This window comes from Telmatherina bonti, assembly GCF_933228915.1.
Source record: "Telmatherina bonti genome assembly, chromosome: 1".
Lineage (NCBI taxonomy): Eukaryota > Metazoa > Chordata > Actinopteri > Atheriniformes > Telmatherinidae > Telmatherina > Telmatherina bonti.
The window spans coordinates 628,261-648,260 of NC_136619.1; the positions used below are offsets into that span (position 1 = coordinate 628,261).

Genomic DNA, 20,000 nt, shown 5'->3' on the forward strand with positions numbered 1-20,000 from the left:
TCTTGTACACCTACTACTCTTTTAACTCCTGGGATTACCAGCGAACCCCTCATCGGTCTTAAAATGTTAATAATAAACAAAAAACAAACAAACAAACAAACAAACAAACAAACAAACAAAAAACCATCCTTATGACTGACCAATAAATAATTTAAACATTGTCTCTGCCTGGACAAAGTACAACTAAAGTGAAACGGTCAAGCATCAGTTCACTGAAATAACACTGAAGCTAAGTGTGATCATGGCTAGCCATTAGCATGCTAACAGTAGCTAATGTCACAACCAGACATGGAACGGCTGATGTCACACATTTACATGTTTTATCATTTCCATTTTAATGATGGCCTCACCTGCAGGAGATGCGCTGTTTTCAACTGGCTGTTTTCAACTGGCTGTTTTCAACTGGCTGTTTTTCCTTCTTATCTCTTTTCTTCCACTGATTAATGATGTTTGAAGACCATGGCTATTTACAGTTTTCTTCAAAGTGCAGGAATGCAACAAACCACTCGGGAGATTTTATTTTTAAGTAGGGTGCACGCGGGAGGAGAGCTTATCTAGACCTTCTCAGGCTCATGTAAATTGGTTAATGTTAGTATGTTAGTATGTATTGTTTATATTTTTAATAGTAACATATAACCATAGATATGGAACACTTATTTAGCCTCAACTTGATGAGTTTTCCCTCTTGGGGCCCTTCGTGCAGTGCGTGATGCGAGTGGTCGTAGCGTTAAATGCACACTGCCCCAGCTTCATAGCGGGGAGACGGGGTGGGTTAACAGCAAAATAAGTGATTATGATTGGTTGAGGTAGATGTTACATGGTGGCCAATCGTAGCCAGTGTTTTTACACACAAGCCAGAACAGGACACACACACACACACACACACACACACACACACACACTAAAAAGATTGGATGAGACAGCAGAAATGGCAAATGCAGAGAAATCCAAATGAAAAGTTTACATTTTCAATGTGAGGAGATATAAACAATACGTTAAATTTACTGAGGTCAAGGCCAAGAACATGTTGAATTTTTTATCCCTAAGATTATTTGTCTCAACCTGTTGAGAGTTTTACTTAATTTGCAAAAGTTAAACACACTTAAAATGGTTACCTGTTTACTTTTGTGACAAAAAGTGCAGGATCAACCTGTTGATGTCAAGTTATGTACAAGTACCTGTCTGTTCTAGTCAATTCAAGTGTCTTGTGAAAACTGTTCAGAATAATTCAAACTCTTTGAGGCTATATCAGATCTTTCTTTTAAAAAAATGCAAGTAGTTACTCTACCTGGTAACTAATTCTTTCATTACAGATTAATCTGGTTACTACCACATTTACTTTCGGTTACTACAAGTAATGAAGAACTATAAATGCCTTTTTAAAGCGACATTCCCAACACTGCCACCCACAGCTCATGACCATAGGTGAGGGTAGGAACGTAGATCGACTGGTAAATGGAGAGCTTTGCCTTCTGGCTCAGCTCCTTCTTCACCACGACAGACCGGCGCAGAGTCCGCATTACTGCAGACGCCGCACCGATCCGTCTGTCCATCTCACGCTCCATCCTTCCCTCACTTGTGAACAAGACCCCGAGATATTTAAACTCCTCCACTTGAGGCAGGACCTGACTCCCGACCCGGAGAGGGCAATCCACCCTATTCCGGCTGAGGACCATGGTCTCAGATTTGGAGGTGCTGATTCTCATCCCAGCCGCTTCACACTCGGCCGCGAATCGCTCAAGCGAGAGCTGGAGATCACGACCAGATGAAGCCAACAGAACAACGTCATCTGCAAAAAGCAGGGACCCAATCCTGAGGCCACCAAGTCGGATCCCCTCAACACCTCGGCTGCACCTAGAAATTCTGTCCATGTATGTTATGAACAGAATGGGTGATTGTTATGCCCAGTCTAGTGGTTTCTGAGTGCAACAGGAAAATACCATCCTTTAGTTATGTCAGACAGACTCCAGACCCAGAGAGGACAATCCACCCTATTCCCTTTGGCGACCATGATCTCTGATTTAAAGGGAAGCCTTGATGGAGTCCAGCCCTCACTAGAAACAAATCCAACTCGCTGCCAGCAATGCAGACCAAGCTCTGACATGGTAAATGGACTTGTACTTATATAGCGCTTTTCTAGTCATGCAGACAACTCAAAGTGCTTCGCACTACTTTTCACATTCACCCATTCACGCACACACTCATACTCCGATAGGCACATCGGGGGCAGCTTGGGGTTCAGTGTCTTGTCCTTCATTGTGCCTGTGTTAAATGGTACGAAATGTGCTTGAATTAATAACAGAGCGTTAGATTATGTTTGTAAGTAAAATCTTACAGCTGTGCAGCTTAGTATTAGTGTTGTATTGTTGTGTAATGCTGTAGCCTGAAAAGAGAATAAAAGAAAAAGTGTGCAAAAGAGAGAAACAGAAACAGCAGGAAGAAGTTCACAAAAAAGATAAGTGGGTGAAATGAGAGAAAAAAACTCTTAAAAAACTACTAGCAATAGAGACTGGCAGTATTATTGTCTATTGTAAACAAACATGGAACTGAATTAAACCCAGTGAGTCTTATTGGCATTTATATCACCTGTGCAAATGGCTGGACTGGCCATTGGGCCATTGGGCCATTGGGCCAGTGAGCCTACGGCAAAGTGGGGCCAGCAGCTTTTTTTTTTTTTTTTAATGAATGCTAGTAATCATAAAGGTATTAGCTGTAACGCCATGAGTACGCAGACCGAGTAGTCATGATTGATCATGTGCTGGACCAATTAGAGCCGAGGACTGATGCCCCTCCCTTCTGGGCCAGTTGTCATGTCAATTAATCAGTCATCAGTGAGAGAATTGGGAGAATAAAGATGGAGAATAAAAAATCAAAAGGATTATCTTTAGCAGTAAAGATGTAACTGTTTTATATTAGTTTATATAAATGTGTTTCGGGACTTGTTAGTCATAAAGTAGCCAATAATGCTGCCATCCTAGCCTATATTATTGATAAGCACGATGCGAGGTGTGCTAAGTGTTGCTGCTGCGTGATGTTTTATCGAGGTAATAAGAGCTCATTTTTGTTGTTCAGTTAAATAATGAAATAGGAGGAAAGGAGGAGGAGAAGCCGCTTTATTTAAATATTTGTTCCAGTTTAAAGGCATTGCATTAGGAACTTTTACTTTATTTGAATACCCATCATATACTGTACATATTATTGTGACTTATTTTTCTGTAACTGTGTGCTTTCAGCTGCATGCTTCTGCAACTGCACCTGTACCTTTCCAACAATGGACTATTAAAGGTTTCTTAGTGTTATTATTCTAAATTATTTTTAGGATGTAATCCTAAAATTCTATTTTTAATAATTTACAGAGATTCAGGACGCCATGGAAGTTTTATGGTTGAATTTTCTAAATTATTGTTTATGTCTTGATTTTCCCCATTCTATCTTAACTGTTGATTTTAACAATAACATAACATGATGGATTTTAATGCAGAGAGCGACAAGTCTCTGAGGGCATTGTTCTTTGTAGCTCGAGCTTCCACCTGCTGTTGGATAGATTCCAAACTTTGTTTTAATTATCGGAACTCCTAGCAGGGAAAGCTGGACATCGAGACCGGATAATTTCCCATTTCATTGAGAATAGGATATCCCATCATGTTGCTCTGGGGTGGAAAAACAGGAGAGGCTGCTTCGTGGGAATCCACCAAACTCTCCTGGCACCAGAGCCAGTTTAGGTGTTGCTGGTTTTCCACATGATCTGTTGGAAGCTTTCTTTGATGAAATCCATTGCACTGATCTTCTTCGCTGTGATAAAGAGTGACCAGGTTGGTGTGTTTTTGAATATTAAACTTGCTTTCTTTTTTGTTCTTTTTAAACTTGTTTTTCCCTTCGGTTAATCTGTTAGTATGTAAGGGTTTGCTAGTTTGTTTCAGTAGCGCGCTATGTTAATCCTACAAAGTATCGCTGAGTTTTGCCTTATAGCATTCTACCGTCCCACAGTAGGTTTGTTTTATTTTGGAAGGATGCAGAGGCTTCTTTGGTTCTGCTTAAACTATTTATGTTCAGGTTGCAGCCCTTATGATGGCATAAAACACCAAACACTGTCATGGTGTGAAGATGTTGGACCCACATACACGATTAAGCAATCTGGAGAATGTGAAAATGGTTTATTTTGGTGAACTGAGGGGATGGTTCCGGAAAGACCCGAAGGCGGGGTTCTCTGCAAAGATAGATGTATGAGTAATGGAAATGATGGAATAATTCTCAGGGAAGTGAAGGTGTCCTACTTGTTTCGGAGTTGCCGTGAATTCGGGTGGTGTCAGGAGGTCCGAGAGGATGGATGTTGGCAGTGGGTGCCAGTGCGGGTCCTTTCGGTGGAGGGCAGATAGGCAGCGACAAGCTGATCGGATCCGGAGGATAGCCAGTGGAGAGAATGCCAGGTTATTGGTAGGGAGTGGTTGCTGGTGATGATTGGCTGCTGGGAGGGAAATCGCAGGTAGCTCTGGAGAGTCCACAAAGGAGTGTCTCTGGAAAAAAACAAGAATTTGTAAAGTCTCTCAAACGTTAGAGGATACAGGAACTCGCTGGTCTGCACACCTGTGGTGAAAACACCCTCCAGAAAATGGTTCCTCTGGCTCCCTCTGGTGGATCCTGAAAAGAACCCACACCCCCTGACAAACACTTGTCAACCTTGGGACATCATATATGATTGGTTTAGGAACCAGGAGTAGCAAGGAGCTACTCAGAGCACTGAAGTTATTCTGTCCGTTTACTCTCTTTATAAAGTTGAAAAGCTTGACAAAGACAGTCTTGGTGGGGAGACAGACTATTTTTGGGAGGTTCTGCCTATCCTGGCCAACAAATGAGAACATTTCTCGTTGTTGCTTTTGAAAAATTTGTATTTATTTAGCCTTAAACACCATCCCAGTCCCTTGTCATCTTGCTAACTTGGACAATTCAATTGGAGAGACAGCGTGTTTAAATCATGGCAGCAACAACATGTTTTTGCACTTGTAGCAACTGCCACAGGCTGCCAGAGCCTACCAGAGCATTTCCCACAGCCTGCAAGGAGTCGGCTCGGACTGCCAGAGGCTGCAAGAGCTGTCACCTTGGCCTTACCACACGATGGTCTCTGTGCAAGAAAATACAAGTTTCTTTATCCCTGTCGATATGTTCTTAACCTGCTTTCTGATTTCTGACATTCAGAGGCGTGTACGTGATATTTTGGCTTTATACTGAAACAAAGATGGAAACCAGACAGATCTAAAGAAACGGTGCAAACTGGTTTTAACTGGCCCAGCACACTCTTGTAGACTAGTAAAGTGTCTGTAAGATGATACCTAATTGTGAAAAAAGGCTAAATTTCCCTTTCCCCCTGAGGGGCTCAATAAAGGACTGTGTGAATAAAATATTTACTGCATAAGGTGTGGTACAAAAAGTTTTGTGGAGCTAGAACTACAGCATAGTGTGACTGTTGGAGAGCCAGTAAGTTCTCGTCTCCTCTTAAAACCATATTTGTTAAGGTTGTATGGTTGTTTATTCTGTTCTACAAATTATACATTTGATCCTTTCTGTTTCTTTTTAGCAATATATATGTACATAAGAATTAATTAAGCTCTGGCCTTAAATAAAGTTACGAAAAGGCTTTCATTATCATTCCTGTCTAGTTTGAGCTATACCCGAAACTTACATTATTGTTTTTGCACATACAGGTGGCGTAAACACAAGGCTCCACCCACTGTTTGTAATTCCAACACAGATCTGCCATATGATCTATCACAATTACCAATCTATGTGAAGCCTTACTGTCTATAAATTCAGGGAACTTATGAAATTAAATAACTTATCCTTGCCATATAATTTGAAAATTACAACAATTGTATATAATACTATGATAGACGGATGATGCAGGTGTGAGTAGTGACAGTTTTATTCCAAAACAAGGGATGAAAAAAGCAAGAAAAGAGTTCGTGAGCAGACCCCCGGAGAAGACCCTACTGATCGGCTGGGGGGAGAGACGAGGATATGTGGAATGTGCTGGCTGGTGAGCAGTGAAATGAAATGAAATAAAAATTGAATTGAAAAATACTTTAATAATCCCCAATTGGAAATATTGTAGTAGATTACAGTTGACTAGAGGAGGTCTTGTTGTTGCTACTACCCCAGCAGATGCTGCAAAGCTGACTGCACTCTCCACAACAGACTTCTAGAAGATATGCAACATCTTGGTGCAGACGTTAAACCATCTCAGCTTCCTTAAGAAGTACAGTCTGCTCTGACCTTTCTTGTAGATGTAGTCAGTGTTGCATTTCCAGTCCAGTTTGTTGTCCAGCTGAACTCCGAGATACTTGTATTCCTCCACCACCTCCACCTCCTCTCCCAGGATGGAAACAGTGCTTTGTTTATTCTTCTTCCTCCTGAAGTCAACAATCATCTCTTTTGTTTTGCTGCTATTTAATATGAGATGATTGTCACCGCACCATTTAACAAACTGACTGACCAGTTCTCTGTACTCTGCTTCTTGTCCATCCCTGATACACCCCACAACTGCAGAGTCATCAGAGTATTTCTGCAGATGGCAGGACTCAGAGTTGTACTGGAAGTCTGAGGTGTACAGAGTGAAGAGGAATGGCCAGAGTACAGTTCCTTGTGGTGCACCAGTGCTGCTGACCTCCATCTCAGACACACAACCTTTCAGTCTCACAAACTGGGGTCTGTTTGTGAGGTAGTCATAGATCCAGGTGGTTGTGGAGGTATCCACCTGGAATTTATGGAGCTTCTCACATAACAAAGCAGGCTGAATGGTATTAAAAGCACTGAGAAATGAAAGAACATGACCCTCAGAGTGCTGCCTGAATGGTCCAGATGAGAGTGTGCTCTCTGGAGCAGGTATATGATGGCATCTTCAACCCCAAGTCCATTACGATATGCATACTGGAATGGGTCCTGAAAGGTGTTTACTTGCTTGTTGAGGTGAGCCAGTAAGAGTCTCTCCAGGACTTTCATGATGTGAGATGTCAGGGCAACTGGTCTGTAGTCACTTGGTTCAGCTGGTTGTGTTTTTTAGGCACTGGAACAAGGCAGGAGGTTTTCCACAGCACTGGGACTCTATTTAGTCTCAGACTGGTGTTGAAAAGGTGCTGGAGAATCGGACATAGTTGTTCTGAGCAGGTCTTGAGAACTCTGGGACTAACACCATCTGGACCTGCAGCTTTGTTCTGGTTCAGTTTCTCAAGTTGCTTCTTAACCTGATTGCAGGAGACAAACAAGGTGGAGGTCTCAGGATGTCCTGATGTGGAGGGAGATGAAGCTGTGTTCTGGTCCATGACTGAGCTGCAGGGTGACAGATTGGAGGCGTGACAGGAAAGCAGTGGGCTTATGGAGGGTGTGTGGTCTGTTGGGCTGGAGGTAGGGGGTGAACTGAACCTGTTGAAGAATATGTTCAGCTCATTAGCTCTGTCCAGACCTCCATCAGGCTGGTCCCCCTTTAACTTGAAGCTAGTGATCTTCTTCATTCCAGACCACACATCCCTCAGGTTATTCTGCTGGAGCTGACTTTCTAACTTCTTCCTGTAGTCCTCCTTGCACTTCTTAGTTTGTGTTTTAAGTTGTTTTTGTGTTGCCCTCAATAACTCCCTGTCTCCATCCCTGAAGGCTTTCTTTTTGATGTTCAGCAGCTTTTTCAGGTCACTGGTGATCCAGGGTTTGTTATTGGGGAAGCACCTCACTGTTCTTGTTGGGACGATGCTGTCCACACAGAAGTTTATGTAATCTGTCACACACTCAGTCATGGCGTTGATGTCGTCTCCATGAGGTTCACAGAGGACGTTCCAGTCTGTAGCCTCAAAGCCTCCTCTAAGAGCATCTTCAGCTTCAGCAGACCAGATTTTGATAGTCTTTGTGATGACTGGTTGCTGCTGAACGATGGGCTTGTAGGTGGAGGTGAGAAGAACCAGATTATGGTCAGATCTTCCTAAAGGAGGCAGGGCAGAACAACTGGATCCATTTTTCATATTTGCATGAAATAAGTCCAACATCTTATTTTCTCTGGTGGAGCAGCTGACAAACTGCTGGAATGTTGGTAGAGTTGCAGAGAGGGAGACGTTGTTGAAGTCTCCGGAGATCGCCATGAATGAGTTTGGATGCTGTGTTTGTAGCCGAGCAACGACGGAGCTGATGACATCACAGGCTGTGTCTGGTGCGGTACCAGGTATTATATAAACCGCTACCAGAATAACACAGGTAAACTCTCTGGGTAAATAATATGGACGGAAGCTCACAGCTAACAGTTCCATGTCCCTTGTGCATATCTTCTCCTTGACAGTAACATGTCCAGGATGACACCAACGCTGGTTAACCAGCACTGCAATTCCACCACCCTTTAGCTTTCCGCTGTGTTGTCTACTGCGGTCTGCACGGACCGTTTTAAAGCCCGGTACAGACACATTACAGTCAGGGATGTGTTCATGCAGCCATGTCTCGGTGAAGCACATAATACTGCACTCTCTGTACTCTTTCTGAGACCTTGTCAGCATCTCCAGCTCGTCCGTTTTGTTAGCTAGCGATCTCACATTACCCATGACGACGGTCGGGAGAAATGGTTTAAATCTCCATCGTTTTCTCCTCTGTCTCACTCCTGCTCTGCATCCTCTTCTCTTTCTTTTCAACTCCATCGGGATTTGATGTGTTGTTTCGCTGATCATCCTGATTTAGGAGAGTTTAATCAGTTGATCCTGATTGTAAACAAGTCTTTCGTTGCCATGGAGACTCATCATAACAAGTCTTGAAAGAGCAAAAATATGCAGAAAAATCCTCCTTGCAGCACACCCTCCGAACCGGCATGGAATCCTCAGAAAAAAATACCTAATTATAGCTAATATCTATGTGAGCAGAGTTTGTGCTTGTAAAAAAAATCAAGATAGCAAGTCAGAGCTACTACAATCTGCTGCCAACAGACGGCGCAATCTAGAATGGAACTGAAAACTGCAGACTGGGCAGTGAAAACACACTGAGTGTTTCTCAATCCAGGGTCTGCACACTTCGAAGTGTGGATTCGTTGGCTGCCTGCATCATCGTGGCGCGCCAAGTGCTGTCTCAATTCAAAGGCTCCTTCGAATCCACCCTTCAAATCCTTCGTTTGGCTCCAGATCAGCTTAAAATGAAGGATACCAGAGATGCATCCTCAGCGCCCTCTCCTATCCCAGAATTCATTGTGTTCCTGATATAAAAGAATGAGCAGCAGAGCGCTGGTGTAGGTACCACACCAGCCAGACCGTTTATTTATTTATTTTATGTATATACACACACATATTTGTGTCCAATAACCACAATGTATTTCATTCCAGTCGTCCTCAGATGTCTTCGTCTCCTTTCATTAAAGAAAAGGCTGAATTTATTACAGTCACTCAGATAACTGGACACTGGAATGATGGACATTAATTAAAAATGTGCTAAATTATAATCCAGTGATAAAAGACACTGTTTTGTCATTTAATTGAGTTAAAAAAAAAACAAAAAAACAAATCAATCCTGGACAAATTAGAACATATTTTTGATGAACAGTGGGACAAAATACCTGTCAACAGGTGGAGAAGTCTGACTGGGAGGAACAGAAAACACCTGACTGAAGTGAAAACAAAGGATTTAAAAAAATTTAATTATTTATATATATATATTGAATTAGAAAATAATGTCATGGTTTTCACTTTCATTTATTATAACTATTGTCAATTTCATCTTATTTCCCAGGCAGCAGTTTTTCTCCTTCTTTAATGGGAGGGTATGAATACATATGAGGACGACTGTACATGTGTTTAACAAGGATTATTTTCCACTGAAGTTAACGTCAGCTTGACAGGATGAGCTGTCAGCCAGAGGAGAGCTCGTCTAAACCGCCTCTTGTTTCTCATTTACACACAAAGGAAAAGAAATCTCATTTAAACTACTGCCACCATTTTCTGATATTTTAAACATATTTTCATGTTTTTGTGGAAGAATAGGATCAGTAATTAGATAAACATGGCATATGTAGTTGCCAGGCAACGAAGGACTGGAGCACTATGGGTAATTCTGGTCCTCTAGATGGGTCGTCTGATTTTACTAACAGTAAGGCACTTTGGTGTGTGCAGACCCTGTAGAACACTTCGTAGCCTACGCAGTCTGCGCACTTGGAGGTATGCAGACCCTGAATTGAGAAACACCCACTGAGTGAGAGATGACTGGGATTGATATAAGGCTGTGAACAGGTGAAGATGATAAGCTGGTGCACAGGTGTTTTTCATCAGGTTCATTTGTAGACAGGTGATGTGGAGTGCTGGAGGGAGGAAGAGAGGGCATTCCACCTCCCCTGGAAAGCAGCTCTCTCAACTAGCGCAGTGACAACCACATGCCTGAAATAACAGAAAAAGCACAGCTCTACGTGAAAAGAACTGGCTTGGAGAATGTTCAGCATGGCAACACATCTGGAAAGTTTCTGGCTCATCAATTTTTAAAAAAAAGGAGAAAACAACAATCTCCTCTGTTAACTATCTAGAAGGAAATTTCAACCACAACCCCGATAAGATAAACACTGAGGTTTCTGTAAAACATTGTGTCAATCAGAAAAACCAAGCAGATGAGAATATTGATTAATTTCTTATTTACATCAATCTTCCAGAAATGAAAACATGAAAACAAATGGGTTTAGATTCAGTCAATAGGCTCTCCAGCACATGCCCAATAATAAAGCACGAGGTCCAAACGGTCACCCAGCTGAATTCTACAAATAATTCTGGACAACAGTGTCTCCCACTTTTCACAACATGATATTAGAAATAAAGAAAAAAAACAAAACAAAACTTAAAACATTAACTAAGCTATTAAACCTATTAAAATCAGGAAAAGACCCTACATCCAGTTACTGTCCAATTTCATTGAAGCTCTAGTATGTAATGTTGCTGAGAGACATGTTCCTCTGGGTGAAGTGGTTCCTCGTCCTGATAGTAGTCTCTACATTCTGTAATCATGAACAATAAGAAATATAGTTAGACCCCTCAGTTTACTGTAAAAACTCTGACCAATCCAAACGTTCCGACCCAAATGGAGTTGTTCATTTCTTATATTGCGTAAGCTTCTTCTCCCGGCTCCCCTCCTCCCCCTCCAGCAGCTCATACCTGATAGCCACACCCTGCATATAAACAGCGAGTTAGGATGAAAATACAAAGTAGAGAAGAAGAAACTCGGAAGGCAAACATGGCTGAGAAAATGCAGGAAGGATTTCCCGACCCGGCTCGGTTTATTTGCCTTCTCCTGCTAAACAGCCGAGAAAGAGAAAATCGTTGGTGGAAAAAGCTGCGAATAAAAAAGCCTCGGATCACGCAAGGAGCAGAACCAGAGGGGGAGGAGCCAATACAGGGGAGGGGCCAAGACAGGGGGAGGGGCCAAGACAGGGTCTTGCTAGCTTCCCAACATTACCTACCCCAGCTTTAATTAAAGAAATTATACTGCTCCAAAAAAAATAAAGGAAACACTAAAGTAATGTTGTAAATCTGCATAAATGAAATATTTTTATTAAATATTTTGTTCTTTCCATACTTGACTGTGCCGACAACAAACAATACAAAAATGACCAAAAAACGTATCAACCCATGGAGGTCTGGATTTGGAGTTCTACTCCAAATGAAAGTGGAAAAACACACTACAGGCTGATCCAACTTTGATGTAATGTCCTTTAAACAAGTCAGAATGAGGCTCAGTAGTGTGTGTGGCCTCCGCGTGCCTGTATGACCTCCCTACAACGCCTGGGCATGCTCCTGATGAGGCGGTGGATGTTCTCCTGAGGGATCTCCTCCCAGACCTGGACTAAAGCATCCGCCAACTCCTGGACAGTCTGTGGTGCAACTTGGCGTTGGTGGATGGAGCGAGACATGATGTCCCAGATGTGCTCAGCTGGATCCAGGTCTGGGGAACGGGCGGGCCGGTCCATAACATCAATGCCTTGGTGTTGCAGGAACTGCTGACACACTCCAGCCACATGAGGTCTAGCATTGTCTTGCATTAGGAGGAACCCAGGGCCAACCGCACCAGCATATGGTCCCACAAGGGGTCTGAGGATCTCATCTCGGTACCTAATGGCAGTCAGGCTACCTCTGGCGAGCACATGGAGGGCTGTGCGGCCCTCCAAAGAAATGCCCCCCCACACCATTACTGACCCACTGCCAAACCGGTCCTGCTGGAGGATGTTGCAGGCAGCAGAACGTTCTCCACGGCGTCTCCAGACTCTGTCACGTCTGCCACATGTGCTCAGTGTGAACCTGCTTCCATCTGTGAAGAGCTCAGGGCGCCAGTGGAGAATTTACCAATCTTGGTGTTTCTCTGGCAAACGCCAAACGTCCTGCACGGTGTTGGGCTGTAAACACAACCCCCACCTGTGGACGTCGGGCCCTCATACCTCCCTCATGGAGTCTGTTTCTGACTGTTGGAGCAGACACATCTGTGTCCTGCTGGAGCTCATTCTGCAGCTTACTCTTGCTTCGTGTCTCTTGTTTCCTCTTGCTTTCTTTTTTTTCCTCTTCTTTTGTTTTTATTGGTTTTCTCTTGTATTCTTCAGTGGAAGAATAAAGGTCTAAAGCAGAACATATATTAGAAAATAGAAACTTTCTGCCATTTGACTCCTTCACGATCTAAAGCCGGCAGAATGAAACTAGCAGCACCAAATTCTTAGAATACGACCAACTTAAATCTGTTATAGGTAAGAAGTACATCCCTAATCAATGTGGGATGTCTTTTGCTGTGTTTCTGGTACAGGTGTCAAAGATAGTCTAGAATCTGTAGCTGGTTGCAAGGTTTTCTATGTGGTGTATCTCTGTCCCCTCTTTGTTTCTGTCTATCCTTTTCAGTTTTTTTCCATCCCTTTTCTGCCTCTTCCAGTCAGGTCCAGCAGTATGATGTCAATTCTGTAAAATAAACATTTATTCAAAATAATCAAATAAAATAAGAATTCTATTTCTTTTGCTCTGAACCCTGTATGAACATTTAGACAAAGTAAAATCTTATGCAAGGATGCTTTTTGTAGATTTTAATTCTGCTTTTAACTCCTTGGTTGATGTGAAGCTCATTCACAAATTGAAGATTCTTCATCTTGGTGATGTAATTTGGAAATGGCTTTTAAACTATTAAACTTGTCGACCTCAGAATGAATATAATGACTATGTCTGATGAACTTTGTGTAAGCATTGGTTCTCCACAAGGTTGTATTTTAGGTCCTTTGCTTTTACAACTGTGCTGCTACTCCGATTACAATTTGATAGTTAAGTATGCAGACGATACCACTGTTATCGGTCTGATCAGTTCAGATGATGAATCACATTACAGAACAGAGGTAGGAAATGTTGTCCATAGGAGCGAAGAAAACAATCTGGTTCTGAATATTTCTAAAACCTGTAAACTGGTTATTGAATGTAGTCGTGAGAAGAACAAGTGCCCATTGTCATTTATGATTCAGAGGTAGAAATGGTGGACAAATGCAAGCTCTTGGGTGTCACTCTCTCTAAAGATCTGAGCTGGCAGTCCAATACTAGTAATATTGCTTAAAAAAAACAAAAAAAAGGCTCACTAGCATCTTTTGTTCTCACAAAAATAAGAGAATTTACTCAAAACAAAACCATTCTTTTAAAGGAGTCATCACCTGGAAACAGCACTTTTCCAAGTCAAAACTTGTGTATTGGCGTTGACTGGAAGTGGGAATATCCCCGGAAGTCTTTCTTTTGAAAACAGTCAAGTTTTTCTGTCAGGGCGCTTTGTTTGCAGCAAAACTGTCCACAAGGCTGAAGTCTTGCAAGTCTTGCTGAAGTCCGTGTTTTTTTTATTTGCCCATGGGATTTTGTCATTCGAGGGGAGTCAATTGCATAAACACACCCCTCTTTCTACACCTAAATACACCTGCTGGGCCGGCCTCAGTCGGCGTTATCAACAAGCTGTGAGAAGAAGTGGAAACAGCGGTCCCATGTACACTGCTAGGTTGTCTGTTGCTAAAACCAACCAACCAATACGCATGAGGAACCCACACAGTTGGGCAGAGCTCGCCTTTCCCCAGAGGAACGACAGAGGAGAAGAGACACAGGTTTCTATTGTGGAAGACCAGGGCACAGGATATCTCTCTGTCCCAACAAGCCAAAAGTACTGACGACCACAACATCCTCTAAGGTGACCCCCCATGCCAAGATACTCATTCCAGCAGCTATATGTGTAGGGGGTGTTCCCCACGCAGTACAAGCATTAGTTGATCCTGGAGCTGAAGCTAACTTTTTAGACATGACATTAGCAGCTATGCTTAAATGAAGTTTGGAGTCTCTCATTCTCCCTGTTTCTGCTCGGGCTTTGGATAGTAGCCTTCTATACTCCATCACCCAGCAATCCTTCCTCGTAAAACTGATAGTCTCTGGTAACCACCAGGAACTTGTTGGCTTCTTGTAAACTCGCAGGGTCTCCACTAGCCTTAGGTCGTATCCTGGTTGTCATTACAAAGTCTCCACCTGGATTGGAGAACTGGGAGGATTATTAATTTCAGCATTGATTGTCAAGTCACTTGCCTTCACTCTGCCATTCCCCTAACTTCATCCGCTTCTGGTCACCAGCCTATTTACCCAGACCTTTCTGAAATACCACTGCTCTATCACGATCTAATAGAGGTCTTTAGTAAAGATAGGGCCCTAGTGTTTCCACCTCATCGTCCATGTGATTGTGCCATTGATCTACTTTTGGGTGCCTCATTACCTACCAGCTGCCTATAAAACCTGTCCCTCCTTAGACCGAGGATATGGAGAAATACATTTCGGACTCTGGCTGCCAGGTTAATCAGCTCCTCTTCTTCTTCGAGCGAACGAACGAGTGAGCAAATGGACAAATGACCGAATCAATGGAAATTGCTCTATGTTGCCTTTTTGGTGTATTTCTGTGCAATGTTGCAGTACCACTTACAGACATGATATTGACACTACAATTTACCTGGAATTATGTGGACATACACCTTTCTGAAAAAGCTTCTGTCTATGAGAAAAGCAGAATTTTTCATTTCTGTGTGGATGTGACCTTAATAAATCTCATCCGTATTCATTTTCAGAAAATTCAACCTAAGATGGACATCCTGAATCTGAATCAGTGTGAAAGACTGTGTCCATACTTACAGCTTGCTCAGGAATTCAGAGGGCCAGTATCAGCCAAGAGCTGCTGATCAATGACTTCAATAATTGATTAGCAGTCTTGGCTCATCTATGATAGGCTCTGGTTCATCCAGGTGGATGTTAAAACATTCCTAAGGAGGAAAGACATCTACAGTGATTTTAGAGAAGCAACCATTGCTGCGGATCATTTGTGAAACCATGAATAGAAAATTTCCTCTTGCTCTGACTGAAATGTACAATGTGGAAATACTGCTGTCATACAGTCACTGTGCCCACATCCTCCAGGAACAAACTCCTAAACTGCTTCTCTGTTGAACTGATAATAACTTTCAATGATGAAACAAGGTTCGCATGAGGCACAAAGATGAAAATTACAGATGGATCTCAGGGTTAAAGTCATTAATATGTTTGTTTCCTCAGGGCGGTTCTGATCAGTCTGCGTATCTTAGCCAACATCCTGGTGCTGCTGTCCTTAGCTGGCAGCATTTACATCATCTACTTTGTGGTGGACCGTTCCCAAAAGCTGGAGCAGGAGAAGTTGGAGCTGACACTGTGGGAGAAAAATGAGGTAGAGGATCAAAAAAATTATCCAGCATTTGACAACAACTCAATGAAAGTGGATACCTGAGGTGGCTCCAGTTTCAGCTCTATGTGATCATAAGCACCTCACTTCATTCATGTCAGACATTTTTAACCCATCTGCATCCACAGTAAACTGGAAAGCTTCAGCAGCAACTCTACAAATTTGGATTTTAAAACAAACTAGATATTACACAACTCTTACAAGGCCTGCGTGAGGACGAATGATCAGAATTCACATAGTTTCAGTTTCCAGAGAGGCACCAGACAAGGCTGTCCATGTTCACGTGAGGGTGAACGTTTGCAATTTTATAAGAGGCATATGAAGAGCAGAGGAAAAATTCCCTTGACCTTGTTGAGACAATGACAATCTTTCTGCCATTGCATTTATTCATCGTTCCAGTACATGTTGAACTTTGAAGACTCCCAAAGGAGAAGAGAAAGATCTGCATTCTGCTCATCATCTCCACCATGTTTGCTACACTGCTTTTAGTATGAGGAGAGATAAACTATATTTTTCAGTAATATTCCTTCCTCATGCTGAACGGTGCTTCGCTGAACATCATTAAACCAGTCATACTCCACTCTTTTACCTGCTTAGTCTTGTATGTACAGTGTTAAAGCTCCTCTGTTCTTTGTTAGACCCTGATTTAAAGCAAAAACCAGTCTCTCACTTTTCTTTTTACATGTATTACACAACAGTGCAGTAATTTTATTCCTGGAGAAGATCTGGCTTAATTCCCTGCTCAAATAAAGACGTAACTTAAGAATCCCTAGATTGGTTGAGATCCTCCACATTCTCTCTTCCGGCTCGGAAAACCTTTTCTCTGATCAGTTATTGCTGATGGATAAGGGTTTACTCTTATTCATCCAATGTTCAAAACTGCAATGAAGTTTTCAAAGCAATTGTTTCGATTTTTAAATTGTATTTCCTGGTACCTACAGATCATGATTAAAAATGGAAACTAATGATTGAATCAAGTTTCTGCTCATTTATATTTGTGAACATACAAGTCATGGTTTTCAGTGGGACCATGTTTGAGTGAAAGATTGAGTGTAAATCAGCTGATTTTTATTGAAATAGTTAAAGGTATTCATCCTTATAGTAGAGAGAAAAAGTGCTGACTGAAAAAGAAGTGAATTCTTACAGGATAGTGTATTTCTTGTCAGGTGAGTGTGGTGGTTTCTCTCATCACCATGATTGCCCCATCGGCCTTTGAGCTGGTAGCCCAGCTGGAGATGTACCACCCCCGAACATCGCTGCGGTTCCAGCTTGCCAGGTATTGTCAGCTGATCATGACTTCTTCCTTTTATAGCACTTTAACAATTTCAATGACCTGGACATGGGATATTAAACCATCAGCCAACTGACTGACTGCTCAGACTGCATCATGTCTTCCTGAACTATCACTTGTGTTTGCAGGGTTCTTGTTTTATACCTGGGAAATCTGTACAGCCTGATCATTGCCCTGCTGGACAAAGTCAACAGTATGAGCTCAGCTGTGAGTATAAACCTGCTCCACACTGCCTGATCCAGTTTAATGAAACTCCCCTTTAACCATTTCAGTCAGGTCAGGTGGTGATGAAATCTGAACACTGACCATGTTAGTGATAAGGACTAAGTGGACTTCTGAGTGCACGTGTACAACTGTTCAGTGTTGAACTGTTTATTGCAGAACACGCTGTTCTCCGACCGGATGACTGAGTGCAAAAAAGCCATCTGTATATATACACAGGTATGGCCAAAATTGTTGAGTCCCCTCAAACCCTCAGGTCAATGAAATAAAAACTCACAAAATCTGACAAAGAATCTGAAAAAAGTAAAAAATAAAAAATCTAGGAAATGTAAGGAATAGAAGTCAGATGTTGCTCTTCAACCAGGCTTCAACAGAATTATATAAAAAACAAGCTCATGAAACAGACCTGGAAAAAATGATGGTACCCTTAACTTAATATTTTGTTGCACAACCCCGGGGAAGACCCAGGACACGCTGGAGGGATTACATCTCTCGGCTGGCCTGGGAACGCCTCGGGATCCCCCCGCAGAGTTGGCAAATGTGGCTGGGGAGAGGGAAGTCTGGGCTTCCCTGCTTAGGCTGCTGCCCCCGCGACCCGACCCCGGATAAGCAGCAGAAGATGGATGGATGGACGGATGGACGGAAGGACGGACGGAGGATGAATGGATGGATGGATGGATGGATGGATGGACGGATGGACGGACAGAGGATCGATGGATGGACGGAAGGATGGTTGGATAGATGGACGGATGGACGGCTGGATGGATGGTTGGATAGATGTACGGATGGACGGATGGCTGGATGGACGGATGGATGGACGGAAGGACGGATGGATGGATGGATGGATGGATGGATGGATGGATGGATGGATGGACGGATGGACGGATGGATGGATGGATGGATGGATGGATGGACAGATGGATGGATGGATGGTTGGACAGATGGACGGAATGACGGATGGATGGATGGACGGATGGTTGGACAGATGGACGGATGGACGGATGGATGGATGGTTGGACAGATGGACGGATGGAAAGATGGACAGATGGATGGATGGATGGATGGATGGACGGATGGACGGATGGATGGATGGATGGATGGATGGATGGACAGATGGATGGATGGATGGTTGGACAGATGGACGGAATGACGGATGGATGGATGGACGGATGGTTGGACAGATGGACGGATGGACGGATGGATGGATGGTTGGACAGATGGACGGATGGAAAGATGGACAGATGGATGGATGGATGGATGGACGGCTGGATGGATGGTTGGATAGATGTACGGATGTACGGATGGCTGGATGGACGGATGGATGGACGGAAGGACGGATGGATGGATGGATGGATGGATGGATGGATGGACGGATGGACGGATGGATGGATGGATGGATGGATGGACAGATGGATGGATGGATGGTTGGACAGATGGACGGAATGACGGATGGATGGATGGACGGATGGTTGGACAGATGGACGGATGGACGGATGGATGGATGGTTGGACAGATGGACGGATGGAAAGATGGACAGATGGATGGATGGATGGATGGACAGATGGACGGAAGGACGGATGGATGGATGGATGGACGGATGGACGGATGGATGGATGGTTGGACAGATGGACGGATGGAAAGATGGACAGATGGATGGATGGATGGACGGATGGATGGACAGATGGACGGATGGATGGATGGTTGGACAGATGGACGGATGGACAGATGGATGGATGGATGGACAGATGGATGGACGGATGGACGGACGGGCGGGTGGAGGATGGATGGATGGATGGACGGATGGACGGATGGACAGAGGGGCGGACGGATGGACGGACGGATGGACGGACGGACGGATGGATGGATGGTTGGACAGATGGATGGATGGATGGACAGAGGGATGGATGGATGGATGGACGGATGGACAAATGGAGGATGGATGGATGGTTGGACAGATGGATGGATGGACGGATGGATGGATGGTTGGACAGATGGACGGATGGTTGGATTGACGGATTGATGGATGGATGGACGCATGGATGGATGGTTGGACAGATGGACGGATGGTTGGATTGACGGATTGATGGATGGTTGGACAGATTGATGGATGGATGGATGGATGGACAGATGGATGGATGGACGGATGGATGGATGGTTGGATAGATTGACGGAAATACGGATGAATGGATGGTTGGACAGATGGACGGATGGACGGATGGATGGATGGTTGGATGGACAGATGGATGGATGGATGGTTGGACAGATGGACGGAAGGACGGATGGATGGATGGACGGATGGTTGGACAGATGGACGGATGGACGGATGGATGGATGGATGGATGGACAGATGGATGGATGGACAGACGGATGGATGGTTGGATAGATGGACGGAAGGACGGATGAATGGATGGTTGGACAGATGGGCGGATGGATGGTTGATAGATGGACGGATGGACGGCTGGATGGATGGTTGGACAGATGCACGGATGGACGGATGGATGGATGGATAGATGGACGGAAGGACGGATGAATGGATGGTTGGACAAATGGACGGATGGATGGTTGGATAGATGGATGGATGGATGGACGGAAGGACGGATGGATGGATGGATGGATGGATGGACGGATGGACGGATGGATGGATGGTTGGATAGATGGACAGATGGACAGATGGATGGATGGATGGTTGGACAGATGGACGGAAGGACGGATGGATGGATGGACGGATGGTTGGACAGATGGACGGATGGACGGATGG

General features: G+C 43.6%; 1 protein-coding gene across 1 annotated transcript in view; it reads left to right on the top strand.

Moving 5' to 3' along the window:
• tmc3 (transmembrane channel like 3) overlaps window positions 1-20,000 on the top strand; it is a gene marked incomplete at its 5' end in the record, with an annotated part of 184,826 nt that overhangs the window by 32,124 nt on the left and 132,702 nt on the right. The window contains 3 exons of the mRNA XM_079245545.1: window positions 15,567-15,714; window positions 16,896-17,005; window positions 17,149-17,227. Of these exons, the coding sequence (XP_079101671.1) occupies window positions 15,567-15,714; window positions 16,896-17,005; window positions 17,149-17,227 (337 nt within the window). The remainder of the gene's footprint in view (window positions 1-15,566; window positions 15,715-16,895; window positions 17,006-17,148; window positions 17,228-20,000) is intronic.